Here is a 27,350-nt window from a genome sequence, read left to right as displayed (position 1 = left end):
ATAGTATAATATATAGTTTTATAGCTAATGTTTTTGGCCAAGCTTTGACTACCTATAAAGCATATCCATTATGCAGACAAGACCTAGAAGATATTATATAGAATAAGTGGTGCTATAAAGAAGGGCCTAGATATGCTTGCAATATAATGAGTGAAAATTAAAATAATACTACTCATGCACACATGGTTGGTATTTGGTAATGACACTCTTTGCTTTTATCTATTGCAACTTTGTTCAGCCATGAAAGTCAGTCAGCATATCTTCCATCCTAATTATGGTATTGGATTATAGGAACATTTTGAAAAGTTGAACAGTATAGAATAGACATTTGAATTTTGAACCTTGGCAGATTCAGAAATCAGAAGCACAAGAAAATAATAAACTACCGTTTTGCACTAAATTTGTAACTGCAAGTGATTCAACAACAAATTCTTTTCAACTTAATAAATTGCAAAGAACAAAAAAGGTAGATTCTTCATTTGGTCCCCAGTCTTTTTAACTTGAGTTAGTTGCTTTTTTTCTTCAACCTTTTGTCAAACACGTTGTGAGCAACTCTGTTTATTCCTACAATATACCATAGTCATTGAATCTGCTTCCTGAATACAACCAACCCAAAATATTGAGCATCCTAACATAATAATTTATTGGTATAGAGAAAAGTCAGCTAAAAGATAGGCATGCATTTTACACAATGAAAAGACTTCACCATCCAAGAGAGATATGAACATACCATAGATTTCGGAGTTGAGAGAGAGAGATGGGGCAAACAGAAGCTGAGACTAGGGTTTTGGATTCATCATTCAAGCGACTTGAGAGAAGCTGAGAGACTTGAGAAAAAAGAAGAGGATTCATCTGAGAGATTGGGAAAACCCTAGTCTGAGGAAAAAGGATTTCTGATTGAGGATTTGTCTAAGGATTTGTCGAGAGTAGTCTGAGAGATAGAGAAAACATTTCTACTTCCAAAACGACGTCATTTTGGAAGCAAGATTTAAAAAAAAAAATTTAAAAAGGGCCTCGGTTATAGATAATCGGGTCATAAAACCGAAACCGTAACCGGATCCGGGTTTCTCTCAACTGCCCAGGTGTAATCCAGGTGGATAACCGCCCGGATACACCTAGATTCTGAGTTTCGAACAAGACAGGGAAAACATTTGGCCTGGTTCTACACTTCTAAAAGATGGCACCCTTAGAATGTGCATTGATTATCAGGAGCTTAACAAGGTGACCATAAATAACAAATATCCATAGCTTTGGATCGATGATTTATTTGATCAACTTCAAGGCACAACTGTATTTTCGAAGATCGACTTGAGATTGGGATACTATCAGCTGAGAATAAGGGATAAGGATATACCGAAGACTGCTTTGACACTACTACGTTTAGGTAGTGAGAATACCTGAGAAGTGTTGAGAATATTTGTGAATAGTAGTGAAAAAGTAATGAAAAAGTAATAATAGAATATTGAATAGGAGGTGAAAAGTAATGAATAGTAGAAAAAAAAGGTGAAAAGTAATAATAAAATAAAGAATAGCAATGAGAGTGTTTGAGAGTACTTGAGGTACTCTTAGCTGCCAAACCAGTAAGGTACGGGCATTATGAGTTCAAAGTAATGCCTTTTGGGATATCTATTGCCCATGTAGCTTTCATGGACATGATGAATTGGGTGTTTCAGTCTTATTTGGATTCCTCTGTGGTGGTCTTTATTGATGACATTCTTGTATATTCTTAGGATTTTGAGGACCCTGCTAATCACCTACGGTTGGAGCTGGGTAAGCTACGGGAGCATCAGTTATATGCAAATGTGAGTTCTGGCTTGATGAAGCCAAGTTCCTTGGGCATGTCATCTCTCAGGAGGGTGTGGTTGTAGATCCTGGTAAGGTTGATGCAGTTTTGGCCTGGCCATGTCCCCCGTTAGTGCATGAGATCCGAAACTTCTTGGGACTCGCAGGTTACTATCAAAGATTTATGAAGGGATTTTCTAAATTGTTTGAACCACTCACTGCTTCAACAAAGAAAGATGTTGAGTTTGTCTAAATTGATAAGTGTGAAAAAAACTTCCAAGAATTGAAGAAAATGTTGATCTCGGCACCTGTTTTGGCACTTCCAGAGTTGTACAAGTTGGAGTTAATTAGTGATTATCAGTATGAGATTAAGTACCATCCGTAGAAGGCAAACCAGATCATTGATGCACTAAGTTGGAAATCTCACATTGTGGATGTGGCTGAATCATTGGGGGTAGACTCTATTCTCTTCAGAATGAGGAGACATTTAGTGGAAAGTTTGCAACAAGAGTTGGTCTTAGCCTCTATACACAAAGTCAGAGTTGTCAACCTTGAAGAGCTGAAGACTCTGCATAGGAGAGACTCGAAACTTCTGGATATCCAGCAGAAGGCCAGGAAGTCAAGAGGACCTACACATTACAGTTTAAGCAAGGAGGGGACTTTGTTGTTTAGAAACTGTAGGGTGATTCCTACTAATTTAGGGATTAAGGAGAATATTTTGATAGATGCACACGCGACCTCTTACTCAGTTCACCCCAGAAGTACGAGCATGTACTAGGATCTAAAGAGAAATTTTTGGTGGGAAGGGATAAAAAGGGACATAGCCATGTTCGTTGAAAGATATGTCATGTCAGCAAGTTACAACAGAACATCAGAGACCCGCCGGTAACCTTCAACCCCTCTCAATTCCATAATGGAAATAGGTTGATATTGTTATGGATTTTGTAGTGGGTTTGCATAGAACTCCTAGTGGGAAGAATCCTATTTGGGTGATCATAGACCGTTTGACTAAAAGTTCCCATTTTCTACTAGTCATGAATACTGACAGCTTAGGAAAGCTGACACGACTGTATGTGAAGAAAATAGTCAGGTTGCATGGGATACCCAAGACCATTTGTAACGCCCCGACGCCAAGGGTTAGGAGAGTTAACTCATGTCGCCTAAAATCATCTCCAATAACACTTTTAAAATAAACCAGAGTCTCCATAACATATTAACCTATTTGTTCAACACAAATATCTATGTTCCTACATAAGGACACATCAGAAGTGTCTCAATAATATACATAAACATTTCTACAAAGACTAGGAATATCTATTACTCAAAATACCAAAACCACATAAAATATCAACACTACCAAAAAGACTCTCCAATAAGTCCTTGTACCCTAAGGCACTTAGTCTTCTATGATCAACAAAACTTGCAAGTATTCCCTATTCCTGACCTCCAGCTATTGCATCAAAATTATCTGAAACGTATTATGGAGATAGAGGGTGAGTTATCAACAACTCAGTAAGTAGAGAACATATACTAGTACGCAAACATGAGCATTTACAGAGTTCAAAATGCAGGACAAAACACTTTTTATTTTCAGAATGTAGAGTCAGAACATGTTATAAAAAATATCAAAGCGAAAATTCAAAAATATTCTTATTCAAAATTCCATTGGCACAGCATAACTGAAACATCATATCAGAAAAGAATTCCATGTTTAACCCCCGTGGTAGGGTTGTGCAAACCTCGGCGGTCAACCGAGCAGAAACAGAATGTGAATCTTTCCCTTATCATTCTCAGAGCCCCGAGTGTGCATATAGGAAAGACCACGCAGAAAACCATTTTGTTTCCAAAGTGCGTGCACCAGAAACAGAAAAGTTGGTACCAACCCAAACAAAGGTCATAGTTTTACACCCGTAATAAGGTCAGAACAAAAACAGAATGTCATACTAGAGGTTTCAGAAATCACATCATATCACATCAGAGTACAGAACATTTTTAGAACATAACAAAATCAGACCACAAAAATATAATTTATGCACAATTTTTCATATTCGCTCTCTTTTGTATAGTTCAGAAACAGAATGCTAAAACTTTGCTCATGTTTACATCAGTCATGACAGAAAATACTTTATTCTTATACAGAATTTCATGAGTCATACAGAACAAATAACTGAGGTCGTTTCAAATTTCTTTTCATAACAAAACATACATATTTTTTCAAAAATCAACCTCAGTCCATTTTATTTATTTTATGCAAAGTCTAGCATAGGAATCTCGCTTATTTGGATTTCTTAGCTTTTCAAAAATTTCCTCAACAATGCTGAACAAAAATTAATCTTTACCTATAAGATGATCACGAAAATTTCTAATCAATCTCGTATTTCGATATTCAAGCCTAAGCTTATAAAATAATCCATTTTTAATTTCTCACCCAAAATTCTCATTATTCCTAAAATATCAACATCACTTTTTAAATTCATCAATATTCAACTTAATAACTCTGACTAAAACATTAAATTCTAACTTATTTACAAATGAGATCTTACTATAATTTATAAAACTAAAATAACATAACTATATCGAAATCATTATAAGTAGATAATCATACTCTTGTTTAATAAAAATATTCTTTTACAAGGATTCAAAATAAGATTTTACAGTTATTGATCATTCCAAAAATTTATCAGTATTTATTTAATAACCAATCCAATAAAAAAAAATATCAGTCTTTTGAAAATACCAACTTAGCAAAATAAACCCATATGTGCCTAAGTGTAAACATAAAAATCACATGCAGCCCACGTTTCAATTGCAAAAAAATACAAACTTAGCTGATGTTTTAAACAAAAGGGCAAAAGGTTAAAAACACCCTTCATCTACCAGTTACTCGAGACACACAGAGTTCCCTTTTTAAGTAACTATTATCAACAACAAAACTAAAACCAGAAGAGGCAAAACGTGAGTGATGGCAGGGACATACCCACGAAAAAAAAATCAAGGCAGCGGCACCGTGGGAGTGCAACGGATGTTGGACAGAGGTGGTGATGACTTCCCGATGGTGTTGCACAGAGAGAGAGAAAGAGAGAGAGAGCTGAAAATGAAGGAGAGGGAGATACTGTGAGAGAGGAGACGAAGGGAGAGCAAAGCAGAGACTGAGGTGGCATGCGAAGGACCGAGGGTGACGGGACAACAGCTGGTGGCGTGGGTTGGCAGGTTGATGGCACACGATGGTGGAAAACACTCCTCTATTTCTTGGTATAAGAATAGGGGTGGTGGTTTTTTTTTTTTACCGATAGCTGAGAACCGGACGGGATACTCGGAGGGGCAGTGGCGCACGACTGGGATGGTGAATTGAGAGAGGCTGATGTACTGGTGTGGACTGTGTTTGGTGGAGTAACAGCACGTGGATTGGCTTTGGGGGTGGCGGTTTATTGGAAGCAAACCGAGCCCTTCAGTTTGGTGTTTTATATATAAGTGATGGCTGGTTGTGGTCTGTACTGAGGTTCACAATGGAGGGTGGAGGCTTAGATAAGTATGGATGGCTAAGAGCGTGAAGAGAGGATAGCGGCACATAAACTAGGGTTGAGGATGTTTAACACGCACACACACACACACACACATATATATATATATATATATATAAGATATAAATAGTAAAGAGAAAAACCTAGTGGAAGGGGATGAAAAGGGCATGCATGAAAACAACAAATGGGCGCGAAACCATGTGACATGTTCTGGAAATGCTTTCACAGGACTGGGCTCTTTAGCCTAAAAAAAAAAAACTTGGTCCACATCTCGGATCATGTATGAGATTATTGCATGGGTTTTTACCTTAAGTTTTGGGCCTCGACTCATTAAAAAAAAAAATTACACTTGTCCCATAAATTTTCCGGGTGAACATCCACTTGATCCATTAAAAGATTTTGAACCTAATTATCAAACCTATTGAAATATTATACTCAGCCAAAAAACTTCTTAGGCCTAAACTCTCCTCCAAAAAACGATTTTCTCGTAATTCCAAATGATTTTTCATAACTATAAACCCAAAAATTTTGTAAAGCGGCTTGATTAAGCTCAGGTGTTACACCATTGTATTGGATTGGGACCTGAGGTTCACATCCCATTTTTGGAAGAGTTTACAGTTTGCAATGGGCACTAAGTTGAAGTTTTGCAACGCTTATCACCCTCAATTAAATGGTCAATCTGAGCATACTATTCATACTCTTGAAGATATGTTGAGAGCATGTGCCTTGGAATCCAAAGGTAGTTGGGAAAATCACTTGCCGCTCATAGAGTTTGCGTACAACCACAGTTTCCAAGCTTCCATTCAGATGGCACCTTACGAGACTCTGTACGGGAGGAAGTGCATATCACCATTATACTAAGACAAGGTTTGTGAGAGCAAGCTTATTGGGCCATAAATAACTCAAAAGATGAAGGACTAGATCAGAGTCATAAGAGACTGGATGGCAACGACTCAGAGCCGTCAAAAGAGTTATGCAGATACGAGGAGAAGAGACATGTCTTTCAAAGAAAGTGACTGTGTGTACCTCAAAGTCTTACCCATGAAGGGCATCAAGCTGTTTTGAGTACATCTCACGGCAAATGCTTTTTTTTTTGCTGGAAGAAGTTTTTTTCCACCAAATATTCTAGTGGGTAATACTAAAATACCCACTAGTACCTCTCGTGGCAATTGGTCTTATTCCCACGAGCAATGATGAATGTAAACGTGCTTTTGTAGCAAGTTTAGTAGGCTATTGCCGCAGGATTTGCCATGGGAATAGTCCGGTATTTTCTAGGATTTCGACTTTATGTGAGATAAAATACTTTTTGTGGCGACTTATGTCCCACGAGCCTTCCACGAATAAAATTGATAGGAATAGAGTTTTTCCCACAAAAAAAATTTTTGCCACAAAAAACATTCATGAAAAAACGTGGTATTTCTTGTAGTGAGTAGAAGAGGCCAACAAGTAATAGTTTTGTATTTTTTTTACCATATAGAAAAGGATAAAAAATAGTATAAATGTGGCTCTTTCCTCTCATCCGGTAGAGGAAAGTAAAGAAGGGGATGTGAATTTGGCTAATGAAAGAGAAAGGAGAAATGAAGGTTGGTTCCAATTTCCATGACAATACTTAACTTTTACCCCTTTGAGAATCACTAACGAGGCTGCTTTCTCATTTTATTATTTTTAATTGGCCAAAAGTCTCTTATTAAATTTGAGAGAGTTGAGTGTTCTTCTAATTCATGCCCGTGTGATTTTTATACCGTTTATTCTTTCTTTATTTTTCCTTATTAATTACACATCATAAAAAAATGGGGGTGCGTGATTTAGATTGGCAATTACATTTCTCTATTCGAAATAATGGAGATGTCCCGATTATGCTTTCCTTTTCATGTAAACTAGCTAACTCACGGCACAATTCATCTTCCATGAAGTGTTTGATAAATTAGCTTAAAGTTATGTCCTCAAATCTTTGATGCTTCGTTTTCCGTTCTCAAAAAGTAATGTTTGAAAAATAATTTCACAAATTGACATAATTTTATCTCATCCGTTAGATTTATTTTATAATAAAAATAACTTTTTAATTTGACAAATTATATCAAGTCACGTTAATTTGTAAAATTATTTTTATGTAATATTTTTGTAGCCAGAGTAGTTTTCTAAACATTTTGGAGATGTACATATTGGTATTGTAACATATTAAAAGTACGTATGTTATGATATTTTTATCGGAATAATGCCATTCATCATTATTTTATTTATTATTCTTTCGTCATCACATAATATGATATTAAATTATTGAAAACTCATTATTTATATTTAACTTGTCTGCTAATCAGGTGATGGTACACGATGAGGTGTTGAGAGAAAGGTGATTAAAAAAATAATGAACAATAATTTTTTTTGTACGTTAACTTTTTTATTAAATGCATTAAAGATTTGTTGGAAACTTGGAAAGTTGTGGGAGGTAGAGGTTATTGTAAAATCATCACTTATTTCAAAAGTTTAAGTCGATAATAGATATAGATTTCATTATTTGTATTATATACTTTTTGATATTCTAAACTATTATTTAATGAGTGAGTCTAATACGTAAAATATTTTATTAAATATGACAGAATGTAAAGTTAAGATTCGAATTCCTGATATTTGTTATGATACCATATGAAATTATTAATTATCTCAAAAATTTAAATTGATGAAAATATATGAATATATATTCTTAACAGTTATGAATGCATGCCAAAGTGACTATTAATATCAGAGAGGGTAGGAATAATAATAAAATAATTTGTGAATAGTAATAAAATAATATGAAAATATCTAAGAATAATTACATTCTCAAACAGACTTTTTAATGTGTTAAGTTAAAAAATAAATCAAGAAATTTGCTTATTTACTCACTTCAATCAATCTCGTATGTTCATTTGCATGACAAGAAATATCCATCATTATTTTACTAGATATAACTTAAAATCTAAGCTGTTTTACCCATTTAAATGTCCTTATTTTTCTTGCAATTTATTTATACTAATTAGTATTTTTCATCTTCTACTAAATATTAAATAACTTATATTTTTGAAAAAATAACAAACTTTTTGAATATTACAGTATTTCCTTAAAAAATTTATTCGAACTTTAAACCACATAATAAAGGAGATATAGACTATATGCACATAAAATCCGGTCAATAAAATTTATATTAATGATGCCTTTTCTTTTTTTATTAGTATTAGTAAAGATGTGTCTCCGACTCTTTTATAATTATTTAATAATTTTGAAAATAATTAAATAAAATTAAAAAAATAAAATAAAATAATTTTTAATTTTTTTGATGAGCTAGCACATTCTAAAATAATTGTAAAGGAAAATGATAGTATCACTATCAAATATGCCCACTAAATATGTTCACTCGTCTTTTTTTATTTTTTTAATGGTTAAGCAAATGATTATTAGTGAAATTATATATATATATATTTTTTTAATTGTTAAAGATGTTTAAAAAATACTTAAAAAATAAAAAAATTCATTTATACAAGTGTGCACATTGGACAGTCAATCTAGCATTATCCAACAAAAGCATAAGGTGCTCTGTGGATAGTAATGTGAGATAAAATTATTTTAGATAAAAATTAAAAGTTGAATAAAATATTATAAGAATATTTTTTTTAAAATCTAAAAGAATTGAATTATTTCTTATTTTTTATGAGAAAATTTTAAAAAAATTATAATAATAAAATAAAATAAAACGATTTCACTGTCAAACCAGGCCAAAAGTTTTAGGACCAGATTACTTCAATAATTTAGTCCGAACTAAACCTAAATCAGATTTACATAGACTTCGGGTTCCACGGCATTTTGTCCCCGAAGGCCAAAAGGACTTACTTTTTACGCTACGCGGCTGAATCCTCGACTCACTGCAACGTACAATAAAAACCCTTCCTCTTGCGTCCTTCGCTGCTCTCTCTTGCTCACACAGATCGACGTTTCGACGGTACGAGCCTTTGAAACCCTAATTCCACGTTCCCTCTTTTCTTTCTCTATCTCTCTCAATCTTGTCGGTAGTGTAAGGCTTTATATTGGTATTCCTACTAGGGTTCGCGGATTGCTGCTTAATGTACTAGGTTTAATTCAAAGTTTTCTTTTTCCGATTCATCAGAATAAAACAGATTTTATCCAATCTGAAAGTCGAAGTGGTTTCTAATTCCGGATGTCCGTCGTCGATAAGTTCTTAAGGTTGATTTATTAAATTTTTCAATTTTCCAATTACGTATCGACCTTTGTTGTATAATAATAGTTTGCAAAGATGAAATAATGGGCCTTTGAATCCCTGGTTATTGACGGACACATTGCATTCTTTGTTTGATCTGTTTTCTTTTTCTATTTCAGTTTCGGAACGGAAACATCATAAGCAAATTGGGCAAGAGAGCTAAGACGAAGGATGTTTGGTTCGACTAACCGTAAGTATTATTTCTAACTTTTATAACATGTTCTTAGATGACACTCTTGCTTACCATAGCCGTTCTATTCTTTTTTGTTTTTGGATTGTGCGGAGTGATCTTTGCTAGGGAACTTGGATTTGATTGGAGGATCTTATATATTGAGTACCATAAATGGTTTAAATTTTCAAATTCGATCATAGAGCAAACAAAAAGTTTGGATTTCTGCCATCAATGTTAAATTTTTTTTTTTTATTTTTCAGTAATTTTGTTGTGCTCTTGTACCTATCAAGCAAAACTTTGTTGTGCTCTTTCTGTAGATCAAACATTCATGTTTATTTTCTTAGCGTGCGCTGTACTTGCATTTATTCACATTTTAGTGATTTTTTACTCCTTTTTACCTGCCCATCTTGGGCTATATTTAGGTTTTTGTTTGCACTCCTTTTTGAAGGGGGAAAAAATTAATGTGTTTGTTAATGTAACAGCTTTTGGGCAGTCGTCTAGTAGCCCATTTGGGTCCCCATCAGTCTTTGGGCAGAACAACAATGCAAATAACAATCCTTTTGCTCCAAAACCCTTTGGTAGCCCAACCCCTTTTGGTTCACAAACTGGGGCTTCCTTATTTGGGGGTACTTCAACAGGAGTGTTTGGCGCAGCCCAATCTTCTTCACCTTTCTCTTCGACAACCACTTTCGGTGCTTCATCATCCCCGGCTTTTGGGAGCACAGTGCCTTCTTTTGGAGCATCTTCTACTCCTGCTTTTGGTGGTTCGTCATCATCATTTGGTGGTATGTCTGACAGCTGTTTTGTACTGGTCCATATGTGAGCATTGTAATATTCTCCTAGTGTGGTATTTGAATAATGAGATGAACAATTTTGGGCATGCATATGTAGATCTTGTTTTGTTACATTCGAATGCTATTCCAAACTTTCGAGTATCCATCTGTGGAAGACAAATTTATGCTTGAGCGTAAATATGATTTTTTTTTTCTTTTTGAAAATGTCCTCTAACTAATATTCCTAGGTAGTTGATATAATACTGGAAAGCTTTTGACTATTTTTTAAATAAGTTTGTTAATGGAGACTTGAAATTTTCTCACTGATTTAAAGGAATATCATGTCGACTTGTTCTCTCCTTGTTGGACAAGTTATTCATCAGTTTATGGTATTTATTACATTATTTGGATGCGTTTCTATCTTGTATGTGGAATTACATTGGAATTCAATAGGAAAGGACAAGGTCATGAATTCATGAGGCAAAGGAATATCACAAATGATGCAATAAAATTTGCAAATTTAGAACATTGAGTATTTATTCTTGCTGCAGCATTTTTTTTTTTAATTTTTTTTTTTATCATCATTGGCAAGCAATTTGTTTCTTCTTTGGAAATTGTATGAATTATTAAACAATAATTGAGGTAGTAATTTGCTTGAATTTTGAGTACAATGCTTGCTTATTCCTATTCCTTGCACTGGTGTTCTTACCTTGGTGTTTTTTCCTCCTGTCTATCTTGAGTGACCATTCTCGAATATTGGTGATGTAGACTTCATTAGAGTAGAGTAATTTCTTCTTTGCTTCTTCTAAAATTCCCTATTATATACATAATATGTTTTCCGTCTTTTTTGTAAACTTCTACTGGAATTGATGCCACTTTTGTCTCTATAGGATCCTCTGTCTTTGGTCAGAAGGCTTCTTTTGGAGGGTTTGGATCCACTTCTACTCCAGCAAGTCCCTTTGGAAGCACGAATCAACAGACACAACCAGCATTTGGGAGTAGCATATTTGGTTCCTCCTCACCATTTGGTGCGACCAGTCAGCCTACGTTCGGTGCAAGTAGCACCCCTGCTTTTGGTGCTACAAGCACTCCTGCATTTGGTGCTACAAGTGCCCCTGCATTTGGTGCTACGAGTGCCCCTACCTTTGGTTCTACAAGCACGCCTGCTTTTGGTGCTACAAGCACCCCAGCCTTCGGTACAACAGCAAGCCCTGCATTTGGTAGCACAGGGACTGCGTTTGGTGTGTCAAATGCTCCTGTATTTGGATCTGGTGGAGCATTTGGAGCATCAAGCACTCCTATGTTCGGTTCCTCAAGCACTCCTATGTTCGGTACCTCAAGCACTCCAGCGTTCGGCACCTCAAGCACTCCAGCATTCGGCACCTCAAGCACTCCTGCGTTCGGCACCTCAAGCACTCCTGCGTTCGGCACCTCAAGCACTCCTGCTTTTGGGGGTTCAAGTACTCCCTCCTTCAGCTTTGGGTCCTCTCCAGGTTTTGGCCAATCGGCTTCTACATTTGGTAGCACCCCATTTGGTACCACAACTACTCCTTTTGGAGCCCAGAGCTCTCCATTTGGTGAGTTAATTCATGTGTTTAATTGGTTATACGATTTGGAATATTGTTATCTTCTTGATAAACATTCTTATTTTGAGTAGGAGTTGTTTTTTTTTTTTTGTTTGAAGAGGAACTTCTATTGGGTCATGCACCATTATTTGTTATTTGTTTTTATAATTTTTGCATTTTTTATCCTTATGAGCTATGTGTAGGAGCCCAGTCCACAACACCAACATTTGCCAACACTGGCTTTGGGCAGGCAGCTTTTGGGACTCAACGTGGGGGAAGTAGAGTAGCTCCATACACCCCAACAACTGAAGCTGATAGTGGTACCCAGGCTGCTGGGAAGTTAGAGTCCATATCAGCCATGCCTGTCTACAAAGATAAAAGCCACGAGGAGCTGAGATGGGAGGACTATCAATTGGGAGATAAAGGTATTTTAGAAAATGTCTCAAAATTTAAAATATTTATGGTGTTTGTTAATAATTGACTTATACAAAAAATTTCTTCTTTGAATTTCAGGTGGACCGCTTCCTGCCACTCAGCCTGCTAGTGGGATTGGATTTAGTTCGACTCCTACAAATTCAAATATTCTTGGTCCTTCTACAACATTTGGCCAATCATCTGCGAGTCCGTTCTCTGCCTCAATGGCTTCCAACCCGTTCGCACCAAAATCTCCTAGCATTGGCAGTTTAAATTTTGGAAGCTCAACTACTCCTACATTCAGTTCTTCACCTTTCAGTGCATCAACTTCATCTAGCCTTTTTGGGTCAACATCATTACCAACATCATCTACGTTCGGTGTTGGCTCATCCCCCTCACCTTTTGGTTCATCTACGCCCCTCTTCAGTTCTGGACCATCTCAGGCAACAAATACAGCATTTGGTAGTAACACTCAATCATCTCCATTATTCCAATCCTCTGCACCTTCAATTGGGCAGACAGGCTCTGCTTTCGGACAGACAACTACTTCCTTTGGGCAGGGTATGAGTTCCCCCTTTGGTCAAGGAATGCTTGGTGCTTCTACCCCAGGATTTGGTGTAAACACTTTCTCGAGCACCCCATCGCTTATTAATTCGAGCAACACACTAGGCTTTGGTCAATCAAATGTAAGTTACTCTGAAATTATTGAAGTTTCGATTAGGTGATGGTTTGATCTCCCTGTTTCGTTTGTTTAATAGAGGCTTATCTCCTCATTAAAATTTGAAAAAAAAAAGAAATACTTTTTTTGGTGTGTCTGTCTTCAATTTTGGTTTAGTGATGCCTATTTTTTGTTTCCAATGCGTTTTTGTCCCTTTTTGCATCACTTGGATTACCCATTTTCTCCTTCCATTCTGTTTTCAATCAGCACTACTTTCAATCTTAAGTGGGTTTTGTTTTGGAGTTGAATCCCGATTCGATGCTTGGGATGTTACTGGATTGGAAGTGAAATATTAGATGTAAGAATGGAGAGGACTCAAATTTGACTTTGTAATGTGCTGATTTGGCAAATTTAAAGATGGGAGTTGTGAATGTTGTGAGACTTGTTTTTTATTCGTAGTGTAGTATATGCGCGTGTATATTCTAAGGAATCTCGTCAATGCTATCTTATTTCTTAGAAGCTTATAGTGTACTGCTTCTAGATTTTCTAGATAGATTCTTCATTACAATTCATTTATTGGTCGCTGATTAGCCTTGCTGTCTTATGTTGTGTAATAAATTGCTTTATGCTAGAATGAATCCCGTCTTCATGCACATTCCTTATGCTTCTGTTGTCTTATTCTGGGGCTCTTTGATCCATTTTTTATGCTTTGTTAAGCCTGATGCTCAAACTATGCATGATTCTGAAATCTATCTTTGCTGTAGCCCTCTTTTTCAATGCCTTTTCAACCATCTCAGCCTGCTCAAACAAATACCACTTTTGGCCTTGGCAATTTTGGTACAACACAACCAGGTAACTTCAGTTAGTGTTTTCCTATGTTTTTTTATGGCAAGTGTTCAAAATTTATTAAAAACCAAATGGTGTACCCAATTACACAAGAAAACCACCTTATTGAAAGAAAACCACAGAAGTAAGCCCTAACCTTTCTTGGTCCTGTCCCACTGAAGCAAACTAGCCCTCGGTGTTTTCCTATGTTATATATTTGTAATTGATAGCCATTGAGTTTTTCTGTTGATGGTGTGCTGACTTTATTGTCTCCTGCCTTGTAGCTGGTGGAAGTCTCTTTGGTGGAACGCCAGGCATTTTGGGTCAGAGTAACTTTGGACAATTGTATGTCATTCCTCCTGTAGTTACTGCTTTATGCATGTGGAGTTGCTGATCACGCCCACATAAATAATGCATTTATTCGTAAACACCCAAAAACACATGCATTCAGTTCAGACTATAAATAATTGTTTGATAGGTATGACCCAAGGTTCATCTTTGTAACACTCCCTTCCCATGGGTTAGGTGTGTTCCGTGCTTTCATTACTATGTCAGGTAAAGAGACCCAACATGATAAAAATACCTAATTTATCGAAAATAAGTTCCAGAATAAACTTAACATACAAATATAGACTCTTGGCTAGAAAATTTAAAACTAATCTTTTTGTGAATAAAGACACTTATGAACTAAGTCTAAAAATCCCTTGACACATGATCCATGCAGGGCAGTTAGCTCGTTAACACTATCTTTGTAACACTCCCTTCCCATGGGTTAGGTGTGTTCCGTGCTTTCATTACTATGTCAGGTAAAGAGACCCAACATGATAAAAATACCTAATTTATTGAAAATAAGTTCCAGAAAAAACTTAACATACAAATATAGACTCTTGGCTAGAAAATTTAAAACTAATCTTTTTGTGAATAAAGACACTTATGAACTAAGTCTAAAAATCCCTTGACACATGATCCATGCAGGGCCGTTAGCTCGTTAACACTATCTTCTTTACCTGGACATTTAAAAAAAAAAAAAAATCCAAATGAGTCGAATACTCAATAAGTAGTATACCATACAGTAAACATAATAAACATAAGATTTTTCTTGAAAAGCATGCATACTTATTACCTTTACTTATTTTTTTGATCAATAAGTAAGAAATTTATTAAAAATAGGTATAGCCAAGTACACAAGACATATTCCAGAACAACAACTAAGCTTGAGTGTCTAAAGATACAAGGAAATCATGAACGTCATGCCACTAAAATCGACCAATGAGTAAGGTATTAGTAAAAAACGTTCTAAGCTCGTCCATTGTCTATCCACGATCCTCAAAACTCCGACCATTCCTCTCCATCCACATTTACCACACCATAAACAGATCGGGACCATCTTCCACATAGCTGCTATTTGAGTTACCTTGGATACCTTTCCAATTGGCCAGTAAATCAACCACCCTTTGTGGCATCACCCAATGGAGCCCCACTCTAGCAAGATATTATTCCGTAAACTCATGGCTACACAATGCAATAGTGGGTGGTCCATGGACTCCCCACTTTTCTTGCTCATATAGCACTAATCCAACACAATGATGTGGTGCGTTAGATCAATACTTATACTAACATAAACACATCACATGTACTATGCATAACTCATTAAACTTGTCTTTCCCTTTCTTTAATGGCCAGCATACCCTAACCCCTGTGTGCAAGGTTGTGCATTGTAACGTCCCAATGAAAGATCCAAATCACATGGCCTATACTCCAAAAGGACTAGTCAATGATATATTAGAGCTCTAATGGAATCTTATAAAGTGTAAGAACTTATTCTTCCTAAGCAATGTGGGATCTCATACATCGTTTACCCTTATTCTTATCATATGGGGTATCACAATCTACTCCCCTTAAATTTTGGATGTCCTTGTCGGGTCTATTCGTTGTAGGTGGCACGGCTCAAGTCCCACATTTCTGGTTGGGATAAGCTCTGATACTATTTGTAACGCCCCAATGAAAGGCCCAAACCACATGTCCTATACTCTAAAAAGACTAGTCAATGTTATAATTTGAGTCCCATTGAAATCTTATAAAGTGTCAGAACTTCTCCTTCAAAAGTAATGCGAGATCCCACACACAATTTATCCTTTATTCTTATCATATGAGGTATCACATGCATTGGTTTCATTGCCTATGGCCAAGGGGAACTGCTTAACTTATCATAACATACTATGGTAGACTATACGTAGGTCCATGGCTTGCACATCTACCAATAATTGCATTGGTACCATGCATCTCTTATGGCCATTCCTTTTTTTTTATAAGTAAACAAAGAATGGGCAAAAACTGCCAATTACAACAGTCATATGTCCCATCTACGTAGATGCATTAGAAACTAAGAAATCATGAAGATCCATGCTATTAAAGTCCACATCAATGGCCCAAGTACAAAGAGTTCTAAAAAAGAAAACTTTTAGCTCTGCCATAGATCTCTCTTTGTCCTCAAACGTCTGCTCATTGCGCTCTTGCCACAAGCACCACATAATACAGATAGGGATCATCTTCCAAACCGCTTTGATCTATTCTTAAAGCTTTTTTCATAACTTGTCAAAAAAAAAATCTTTCTTGCCGTGATGCATTTAGAACACATAATGACAGCTTATCATAATCATAAAGGAAAATACAGCATGATGCATGTTGAACACACAATGAAATAGCTTATCATAATCATAGATGAAAACACATCATGATGCATGTAAATCATATGTTAACATGACATTGAAACTCACTTTCATCGTATCATAACTGGGTACGTAAAAAGGAGCTTTTGATAAAGAGTCATACATACATAATACTTAAAAAATACATTGTTTACCATACATGTAAGGGTATGATCATGCTACTTACCTCCTTCCTTCTATCGATAACAAACGTGTCAATAATCACCTACTTGAAGTTGCTGGAAAAGGGTTGGACTTGATAGGGTGAGGCTGGTTCTTTTTTCATTCTTCTGAAATTGCAGCAGTTAACTAGGGTTAGGGATGAGTTTTCTTGACGAACATCACATAGGATTGCTATAAAAACTTTCCAGACTCACAGCAGCCTCTGTTTTTTCTAGTGTTCAGGCCATAGTCCTTTTAATGAGACCTGAAAAACCTAATAATAGGGCTGTACGAATTTAACTCAGTTTGTTTTGAAAAGGGGTTCTAAGAATACTAATGGCTTGGAGTTCTAGGGTAAATATGTTACTATTCTTTGCATCCATTTAGGAGTCACAAATGGGGCTGATTTCTACTTCTTCAGATTTAGAACAGCTCAAACCCTATCTTAAAAGAGTCCTCACAGGCTGTAACAGACTCCTATCGGTACAAGAATTCTTCTATAACAACCCAAGTGTGGATAACCTTCATCTAGAGGGCTTCTTGGCACCTAAGATAGTTCTAACTTATCCAAAAAGTGCTTGTTTCCAATTATCACAAATTTCACAGCCAAAAATCGCATGGGCTTTGGCTAGATAATACTTGGGCTTATCCATATATGGGCATAATGGGCCAAACCTACTCCATTTTGAATCTAGGTCCATAATGGCATATCCAATCCTATCTCCGCAATACTAGATCCTCAAATAATACGAATGGGCTAATGGTCCAATAACAATCTTCCTTCTAGCTGTAACAAAATTGGGCCCATGGTCAAACTTATAAAGCCTAAAAAATTTGGGTCTGGATGTTACAATCTTACATTGAGTTTAATTAGCGGAGACTTTAGGATGAAGAAAACTATATCTAATCTGAGAAACTTTCCTTATTTTTGGTCAACTGTCATGTCGCCTGAATAGTAATACGATTGGCTTGGGTTATGACATACACCACATTGCTTATATTGTTGTATGTAGTTTGACACTTACTGGCTATGTGTGTTAATTTTCTTTCTATCCAGAAATTTATGCAAGATACCATTTGCATAAACTACAATGCATAATAATGATTCTAATTTGCTTGCTCATCCTTAACAGATCTGCTACTCAGAGCTCTGCAGTTGCTCAACCAGTACCGGCTGTAAATCCATTTGGAACACTCCCTGCAATGCCTCAAATGTCAATTGGTCGTGTTGGAACGGGACCATCGATTCAATATGGAATTTCTGCCTTGCCTGTAATATGATTGTCTGGAACTTCCATTGTTTGTCATATATATTTGAGCTGATATAGTATATGGTTTTATTTGTTGATATTTGAGTATAGGTGTGCTGTTTTATCATTTTCTTCTGCAAAGGAAAATGAGACGAGTTTGAACTTGGTATTGGTTGTTTTTCCCTTTTAGGTTGTTGATAAACCTGCTCCTGTTAGAATCTCATCATTACTGACCTCTCGACACCTGTCACAAAGACGGATTAGGTTGCCTGCAAGGAAATATAATGCTAGGAATGATGGTCCAAAGGTGGGAATGGTGCTTCAGTCAATGTTAAGCTGGGTTTTTGAGTGACGAATACTTTTCTACACATTGAATTTGCACTTAAGGTTAATTGCTTCTTGTTGTACACAGGTTCCCTTCTTTAGTGATGATGAAGAAACACCCAGCACACCAAAGGCAGATGCTCTTTTCATTCCTAGGGAAAACCCTAGAGCACTGGTCATTCGTCCCATGGAGCAGTCGCCTCTGAGAGCTAGTGCTGAGAAAGCATCTCCATTGAAGGATATATCTACTCCAGTTCATGAGAATGGTAAAACCCTGTTACATTTTGTTCCATCTGGCTTAAGGTGTGCTTGAGATGTATTTGGGGGTACAAACAAAGACTGTTTGCCAATAAAAATATGTTTATTTCCATCAAGTGTCAACTCAAACATGTTTTGACCCCCTAAATACTCTTTACCTCCCAACCCCAAAAAAGTCCTAATTGTTAGTGGACCCCACCACTTTAAATACAAAAACCCAAAATATAAAACAGCAAATACAAAAACTGGAAAAATATAGAACATTAAACTTCAATTGGACTTCACAACTTTCAAAAACGCCAAAAGCACTCCTCACTTGTTTTTTCTTTCCAAACATCTTTTCAACAGAGCCCATCACTCAAATACAAACACAAAACACGCCTAAAAGTTTTTTCTAAGTGTGCAATCATGATATGTAGTCCATTCAAAAAGAATATTTGTTTAATAGAAGTTGTTCTGAGATTCATTTTGGAATTGATTTTTTAAAACCTTTTATGTCCTTTTGGAATGCTACTTCCCATTTTGGATCTTGTTAGGAACTTGTGCAAATTCTTGAATGATAGGGGTGCTTGAATAATATCACACTATCTTTGAGAAGTGTAACGCCCTAATAGAAAGCCCAAAAACCATATGACCTATACTCCAAAAGGACTAGCTAATGTTACAATTAGAGCTCTATTGGAATCTTATAAAGAGCACGAACTTATCATTCCTAAGCAATGTGAGATTACATACACCACCTACCCTTATCCTTATCATATGAGGTATTACAATCTCTTCCCTTAAATTCCTGACGTCCTCGTTGGGCCCTTCTATAGGTGTCATGACTCAAGTCCCACATTTCTGGTTGAGATAGTCTCTGACTCCATATATAATGCCCTAATAGAAGGGTCAAACCACATGGCCTATACTCCAAAAAGATTAGTCAATGATACAATTGGAGCTCTATTGAAACCTTAAATGAGCAAAAACTTCATATGGGGTATCACAAGGAGTAAGTTGTGAAGGGTACTTATGATCTTTTCTTTATTCTTGGTGGCCATGGATGCCAAGTCTGACAAATGAATTTTGCTTAAATGTGTAACATAGTGTTGTTCTCTCTCTCTCTCTCTCTCACACACACACACACACACACACACACACACACATACACTCTTACTCTTACTCTTACTCTTACTCTAGTTGATGGGTGTATAAATGAGTTGACGACTAATGCAGGGCCTCATTCAGAGGCATTCATTCAGGGGTTAAGATTTTATCTTTTCAGGACTCTACCTTTTCCCTTTTTTTATATTTTTATTTTTTCCCCTTCTGTCAGACTTGGGGATTTTTGTTCGCTGAGAAAATTCAAGATGAATGGTTTTTGCTGACCTTTTCAATTACAATGTTGATTCAGGGAAAATTTATCAAGAAGCCCATGTTCCTCCCCAAGGTGGCTCCAACTCTGTGGATAAAGATAGTAAGAATATTTTCTTTTTGTGATCGCATTTTATCTAGTAATTCCTTATTTATGTGAATTCACGTTACCAAATTCATGAGTAGTGCTGGGGTTCTTTCCACTTCCTGTTTCTTTTTGCTGAGCATTTGCTGGAAGATCGGCAGTAGGGGTAGTTTTGGATGGTCAGCCAGTTCATACCAGAGCTTTCTATTTGCTTTCTTTAGCTTTAAAAGGACTTCATAAACTTAATTTGCAGTAAGGGCGCCAATTTTAATCAAATTCTTATTTACTGATAAAAAAAAAAAATGCAGTAATGGAGTGTCAAGCAGACGTGCTTGTGAGCCCTGTAGTAGTCTTTTGTTTGTTTGCGTGCTCATTGTAGGAATAGTAGATGCATATCATATTTTGGTTCTTGGAATTTTTTATTTGATAAGTAATCAAATTATGGATCTTAGAATTATAAGAATTTGTGTAGAGTAGATGAAAATTTTGTTTTGTAATGACTTAAGAGTTATGTAGCCAATATGATTTTGGAGGAATGACTATCTTTGTTTCTGACCAGTCGTCTTAAATTTCTGGAACTGTTGCAGAAAACCCCATTGAAAATGGCCAAGCCAGGGAAAGTGTTCATGTTCTCAAAGTAAACCAGAAAGCAAATGGAGTTCATGAAGATCATTCTGTTCAAAAAGGAGATTCTTACATGACACTCAGTGGACATAGAGCTGGTGAGGCTGCCATTGTATATGAACATGGGGCTGACATTGAGGCACTAATGCCAAAGCTCCGACGTTCTGATTACTACACACAGCCTCGAGTCCAAGAATTAGCAGCCAAGGAAAGGGCTGAACCAGGGTTCTGCCGCCATGTCAAGGACTTTGTGGTTGGGCGTCATGGCTACGGCAGCATCAAGTTCTTGGGTGAGACAGACGTGCGGCGGCTTGATCTTGAGGCTCTTGTTCAGTTTAATAACCGTGAGGTGATTGTTTACATGGATGACAGCAAGAAACCTCCTGTTGGACAAGGTCTAAATAAGCCTGCTGAGGTAACACTTCTTAACATAAAATGCTTTGACAAGAAGACTGGAAAGCAGTATACAGAAGGGCCCAAAATTGAAAAATACAAGGAGATGCTGAAGCGGAAGGCTGAAGATCAAGGTGCCGAGTTTGTGTCCTACGACCCTATCAAAGGAGAGTGGAAGTTCAGAGTCAATCACTTCTGAGTAGACGTGTTACGAGTGGAGCTGCTGGGAGGTGAAAGATGATTTGGTCACGAGTGCTGCCCCAGTTTGCTGACCAGGGAATGCCAACATTCAAGTGTTACGTATTTTATATTGGTAGTAGTCGTGTAGACGTGTGTGATGCATTTTGAGTTTTGTTCTGAATGATGATTGATATATTTTTCTTCTCTTTGTACAGACTTTGTCAAATTGTGGTATATAAATTTGAGCCATTGCACTGTGTCATCGCCCTTTTCTGTGTTTTCATCTTGCCAGACTCGAATGGACTTCGTTTTGACGTTCAATCAATTCTGAGTTGTTTATGGTTTTGTTCCGCCTGCATCATTTATATTTTTGTCTGAAAAAATAGAGGATTTCCTTTTTGTTACATGTGATGTCTTCATCGTCTTGCAATATCCCATGTATTCCTAGGGTACTCTAGGATGTGGACTTAATATATGTCAACTGGTTGTTTTTAAAATAACCTTCAAGAACTTGTTACTGTATTCACTTTTAAGATGTGTTAAATATGATTACTATCGAGATAATAATTGTTGGATTGGTGGAAAGAAATGATAAGTTATGTTGTGTTAAGCTGCTTCGTTCAGATAGAGGTCTCAAGCCAAATCCCAAATATCTGGGAGGAGGTTAGACGTGCGGGATGTAAAGACGTAGTGCATGGGAATGGCGTGCATGCATGGACTGGGTCATAGCAGTTGGAGAAATTTATGCTTGATGTTATCTTTCTGATGCATTTTATTTCAATAGTACGTGGAGTCAATTTCTGTTATTTCTTTTGTTAGGCATCGGTTACTGGCAGTGGCTTTAGGTTGTTCCTCTGTTTTTGACATTTTTTGTTTTCAGTTTTATGTACATGGTCTGCTATTTAAGCAGCCGTGGGTTATCAATGAAAGGGGTACAAAAATTATTCCAATAAACTATGGTACATTCTCACCCGAAGAGAATATTTCGTGAGTGTTATAATTTACGTTTACACGAGACCTATCATGTTGTGCTAAATTCTCAATTTTTATTGAATTTAAACATATTACTTCTAAAATGTGCAGAATATAATGAATGAATATGGAGAAAATATGTGCCAAGTTTGTAGAAATAAGTAGGGGTGCTACCCGTCTCCTACAGGTAGGGCTGAGCAAAAATCCGACTCCACCTCCGACTCTGTACAGACTCCACTTCGGCTCCAATAAGTTGGAGTTGGAGGTGGCGATGTACCAACTCTGACTCTGATATTGTACATATTTTATAGAAATATATGTATTTTTTATATATTAATCATATATATTTTATATGACTATAACTTATATAATTAATTAAATTCAATAATATAATAATATACTAGTATGAACAAATTATTATAAAATAATATGCTTATACTATAATATAAATAGACTAAATTCACTAATAATACTTTAGTATATGCAAGCACCATACTATTAACTATTACTATCATGTAACACTAATGTATAATAACAACTAATGTATAAATACTAATGTATAATAGCATGTAATACTAATATATAATAACTAAAGTATAATATCATGTACTAGTAATGTATAATAATTAATGTATAATAACATGTAATACTAATGTATAAACATTAACATATAATAACATATAATACTAATGAATAATAATAATAATTTGTACAATGATTTATGTTTTTCAATCTTGGTTATGTTTTAATAAAATTGAAATTGAAAAAATATTTAAAAAATAATAATAAAATCTGGAAGCCTATCTCCGACTCTGCTCCAACAAGTCGGAGCCAGAGTCGAATCGGAAGCTATATGAATTGGAGTTGGAGTCGGAGTCGGAGGTAGGGCACTCTGACTTTCACATTCTCGGTGCTCAGCCCTACCTACAGGGTGGGGTAGCCCCCTTCCTGCCTCCCGCCCCTGCATGTGTGGGGGGTGGAGTTTCCATCCTAACACCTGCCCTAGGTGTGTCGGGGCGGACACCCAGTCGTTCGCGCCCCCCACGCTCGCCCTTGCATGTGTGAGGGGTGGGGTTTCCATCTCGGCAATTGCCCCAGGTGTGTCGGGGCGGACACCCCAATCGTTCGCCCCCCCCAACCCCAACCCCAACCCCAATGTGGGCATGAATGGGCCACGGGCCCAATAAGGATTCTGGGCCCAAAATGGCCTAGAATTTAAGTAAAAAAAACTATAAAAATACAAAATCTAATAATAAAAATAACAAAAAATAATTTACAATAATATAAATTATTAATTGTATACTACTAAGTAGCAACTATTAACTAATAATCATAACTAAGCTATTAGTATATTACAATGATAATTAAGAGAAAATTACTATAAAATTACAAATTCATCTAAGAATATTACAATTTGTACTATTGTAACAACATTACAATTAATTAAATTAACAAAAGAATAACATTTTATTTTTCAATGGAATTTGGGGTGGCCATGGTGGTAAAAAAGTGAGTTGTGCTGATTGTTGTGAGACTGTGAGAATCGATATCATAAAACTTGAAACATTAATAATTTAAAAGGAAGACAAATTAGATTCATAAATATAAAACAAAAATTAAAAATAAAAACATATATTAGAAATATGAGATTGAGATCAAGATGAGAGTAATCATTGAGTCCTTAGGAAGTTAGAATTAGGATTCGACATATGACATTGAGATTATAAAAACTAAAAAAAAGTACAAGTAATTAGATGCAAAAAATTATATAAAATAAAAATACAAAAAACAATTAAGGGACAAATGCAAACCAATGACAGATGGTAATGGTGGGTCCAATACACACAAAGTTATACTGCAGCGGAGCTAGTAGTAGACAACGTCTCATGTATCACTACAACAATTAAATTTGAAATTGATACCGATTAAATGAATATAAATAAATTAAAATAATAAAATAAAACTCACGATTACCAGATGGTCCAAATCTAGGCTGATCACCATCTTTCTCCTCGTCGGCCTCTTGAAAGTCAAGAACATCCGGAATATGAATTAGGGTCCCCTTGATCCAATTTTGCATGCAAATCAATGTCTCCACAGTGGTAGCAGATAATGAATTTCAGAATTGATCCAATATGTGCCTTCTAGTGCTAAATGTCGACTCTGAGGCTACGGTGCTAATAGGGATGGCTAAAATATTGCAGACTATCTTTCCAAGGACTAGATACTTCACGACGTGACTTTTCCACCAACCTTATATATCAAAATCTCGTGCAAATGGTTGAAGATCCGCTATATAGTATCTATTTACCTCCTACTGAGCCTCTGTAGAATGACAGACTATGGGGTTGTGCTCCAACCTCTCACCCCAATCCAACCTATTCTTTTTCTCAACCCCGGCTTCTAGAGGAGGTGGGGTAGTAAGTGTACGTGTCGGAATATTACAACCACTGAAGACGGTAAACTCATTAAACAATCTAACAAGGGCTTCCTTAACCCTTGTCGCAATAAGCTCCGCCCATGCATTCTCGTTCGCAAATCCAAATCCGTATATCATGCCATCAATCTTAAATTATGGGTCAAGAATAACAGTCACATATAACAAAATATTAGACCTATTGAAATCTTTCCAATACTTGTCATACTTCACCCTCATTATCAATGCCACCTCCCGCATCCTAATATGGTCACTTGCGCACATGTCATCCAATTCTTCTCTTACCCTACATATTTACTGACATAAATGAGAGGATGTAAGGTACAAAGAACCAGATAGCTTCGTTGTGACCTTATAGAAAAGCCTAAAAAAATCTACAAAAGTAGCAACTACCTCCCAATCATCATCAATAGGTTTTCTCAATTCCTCGTGCTCATCAAAATATCTAATATATTGAATGTCTTCATCACCTAATAATATAAAGGCCAACTAATATTCTTGGGCCGCCTCCAACATCAAGAAGGTTGAGTTCCATCTTATAGGAATATCAGTACAAATGTCCTTCTTAGATGTTGTGACTGTAGACCTCATAGCAACCTTGAATTTATCCAATCTAGTAGGAGAATATCTCACAAATCTCACAGCAGTTCTAACTAGAGCAATCGAGTCATCAAGATCTTTCAAACCATTAGTCACAATTAGATTCAGAATATGTGCAACACATCTAATATGCAATCACTTACCACCCATGATTGTCTTATTTGTCTTTCTAAGATAGGTTTTAAGATGTCCCAATATGACATTGTTAGACGAAACATTATCAACTGTAACGGTCACAACTCTTGCCAACCTTCACTCGTGCCAACCCTCACTCCTTTATTGCAGCCTCCAAGACCCTCACAATCGTCTCACCCTTATTATCGAAAATTTGACAAAACTTAAAATTTTTTTAATGTAATATTCAATCGCAATCAACAAAATGCGCAGTCAAAAACATATAATTAAAATTTTGGATCGATGTCCAAGTATCGATGGTGAAGTAAACCATTTGACCCGCCAATTGGCCCCCAACAACTCTTTCTCTGACATATACTGTTTCTTTATATCTTTTGCCACCGTATGACAAGAAGGAAAATTAAACCTAAGTTCCAAGTATTTAGAATATGTTTGGAAGCATTTCCCCTCCACAAACTGAAAATATAGCTCGTCCATGATGACCATACAAGCTACGTGTCTCCTACACTTTTCGGATCATACTTAGTATACTCCTTCAATGTTACACCTTTATTACTCTCATCCGTCATTTTTTTAAGTCCAATCTCTAGTCTAGATTGACTTTTTTCTTGTAAAGATTTTAATATTGGACTTTTATTGCATTATTCTTCTAAGTGTACCTTTAGCCCCCTTCGCCCCCCCCCCTCGCGACCTCAGCCCCAAGCAGCCTCTTCGCACCCCCCTCGAAACTCAACCCCCTCTTGTTGTCTCAACCCCCTTTGCACCCCATTCAGATTAATGATATTTAATATGGCATCTGCGAAATCATGGAATTGCAAGGAGAATTGCCCACCTCCATTCTGCAGGTGGTTCGAAGTTCCCTCGTGGAAATATCAACCAAGATTTCGAAGGACGCATTTTCGATTACGGTTTAACCCCTCTTATGAATGTTCCTGCCACTCCTTTCCAGGATACCGACTATCGTGCTTCAGAGGTGATCGAATCTTTCCAGCACACCCATAAATTAGACGTGTACAACTTCGGTGTTCTCCTCCTTGAGATGCTGACCGAAAAAGCTCCACTCCAATCGCCAGGGCATGACGACTTGGTTGATCTTCCAAGGTGGGTCCAGTCTGTTGTTAGAGAGGAATGGACAGCAGAGGTCTTTGACGTTGAGTTGATGAGGTTTCAAAACATCGAAGAAGAAATGGTGTAGATGTTGCAGATTGCCATGGCCTATGTGGCTAACGTGCCTGACTTGCGACCCAACATGGATGAAGTTGTTAGAATGATTGAAGAAATTCGACTATCAGACTCAGAGAACCGGCCATCTTTTGAAGAAAACAAATCCAAGGGCTCAAATGTGCTGACTCCATGATTGCCTAAACCTTGCCCCAGTTTGCTTGCAGGAAGCAGCAACGTTGAGACATATTCTGTATGGTGGAGCCTGTTGAGATTGTTGTGTATTTCCTTAGGTGGCAATAGGTGAAAGGAGGGCTGCTCTTGGGCGATTAATAGCCCGACCGCTTAGAAGCGCTTTTGATAAAAGTATGATAATTGAAAGGATGATAAATAATATATTTTAGTTGGATGATAGAAAATATTTTTCTTTTAAATAATTTTATATTAAATGTGTAGTACCATTTAAATTAAATACAACTCCTGAGTAGCTTATCATGGATACATCTAAATTTCTAAAGGGCATAATTTAAACTTTAAATTAGCATATGCAAGGACTAAGCTTCACATAGTTGTCTTTTGCCTCCTTGGTAACCCATCTCTCATTTCATCCTTATCTGTAAGGAAAAAGCTAGTTTGCCCACCAAATATGACCGCTCAACTTGATTGCTCAAAAAAAAAAAAAAAATTATTTAATGATTAAGGAAGTGATTTTAAGTATATTTGTGTTTTTTTTTATTTTTTAAAAA

The 27,350-nt window shown here is 36.5% G+C and overlaps 2 protein-coding genes across 3 annotated transcripts; both read left to right on the top strand.

Moving 5' to 3' along the window:
- The first annotated feature begins 9,135 nt into the window (after nucleotides 1-9,135).
- On the top strand, nucleotides 9,136-21,624 carry LOC108992458 (nuclear pore complex protein NUP98A). 2 transcript variants are annotated; one of them, XM_018967012.2, is made up of 14 exons: nucleotides 9,136-9,276; nucleotides 9,442-9,518; nucleotides 9,672-9,742; nucleotides 10,207-10,509; nucleotides 11,388-12,074; nucleotides 12,266-12,487; nucleotides 12,576-13,162; nucleotides 13,899-13,986; nucleotides 14,244-14,304; nucleotides 17,963-18,101; nucleotides 18,270-18,386; nucleotides 18,492-18,669; nucleotides 20,058-20,120; nucleotides 20,690-21,624. In XM_018967012.2, the coding sequence occupies exons 3-14, from the start codon at nucleotides 9,724-9,726 to the stop codon at nucleotides 21,316-21,318; spliced, it is 3,093 nt and encodes a 1,030-aa protein (XP_018822557.1). In that variant the 5' UTR covers nucleotides 9,136-9,276; nucleotides 9,442-9,518; nucleotides 9,672-9,723; the 3' UTR covers nucleotides 21,319-21,624. The 2 variants fall into 2 exon arrangements, with proteins under 2 accessions (XP_018822557.1, XP_018822559.1); XM_018967014.2 differs by lacking the exon at nucleotides 9,442-9,518 and having other exon boundaries at nucleotides 20,690-21,574.
- Nucleotides 21,625-26,249: 4,625 nt separating this feature from the next.
- Nucleotides 26,250-26,638, top strand: LOC108992435 (probable inactive receptor kinase At5g58300). The gene is made up of 2 exons (XM_018966992.1): nucleotides 26,250-26,351; nucleotides 26,393-26,638. Exons 1-2 carry the CDS (start codon nucleotides 26,250-26,252, stop codon nucleotides 26,636-26,638), a joined length of 348 nt encoding a protein of 115 aa, XP_018822537.1.
- The last annotated feature ends 712 nt before the right edge of the window (nucleotides 26,639-27,350 follow it).

This window comes from Juglans regia, chromosome 2, assembly GCF_001411555.2.
Source record: "Juglans regia cultivar Chandler chromosome 2, Walnut 2.0, whole genome shotgun sequence".
Classification (NCBI taxonomy): Eukaryota; Viridiplantae; Streptophyta; class Magnoliopsida; order Fagales; family Juglandaceae; genus Juglans; species Juglans regia.
Note: the sequence above shows the minus strand (reverse complement) of the source record. Positions and strands in the feature narration are given on the sequence as shown.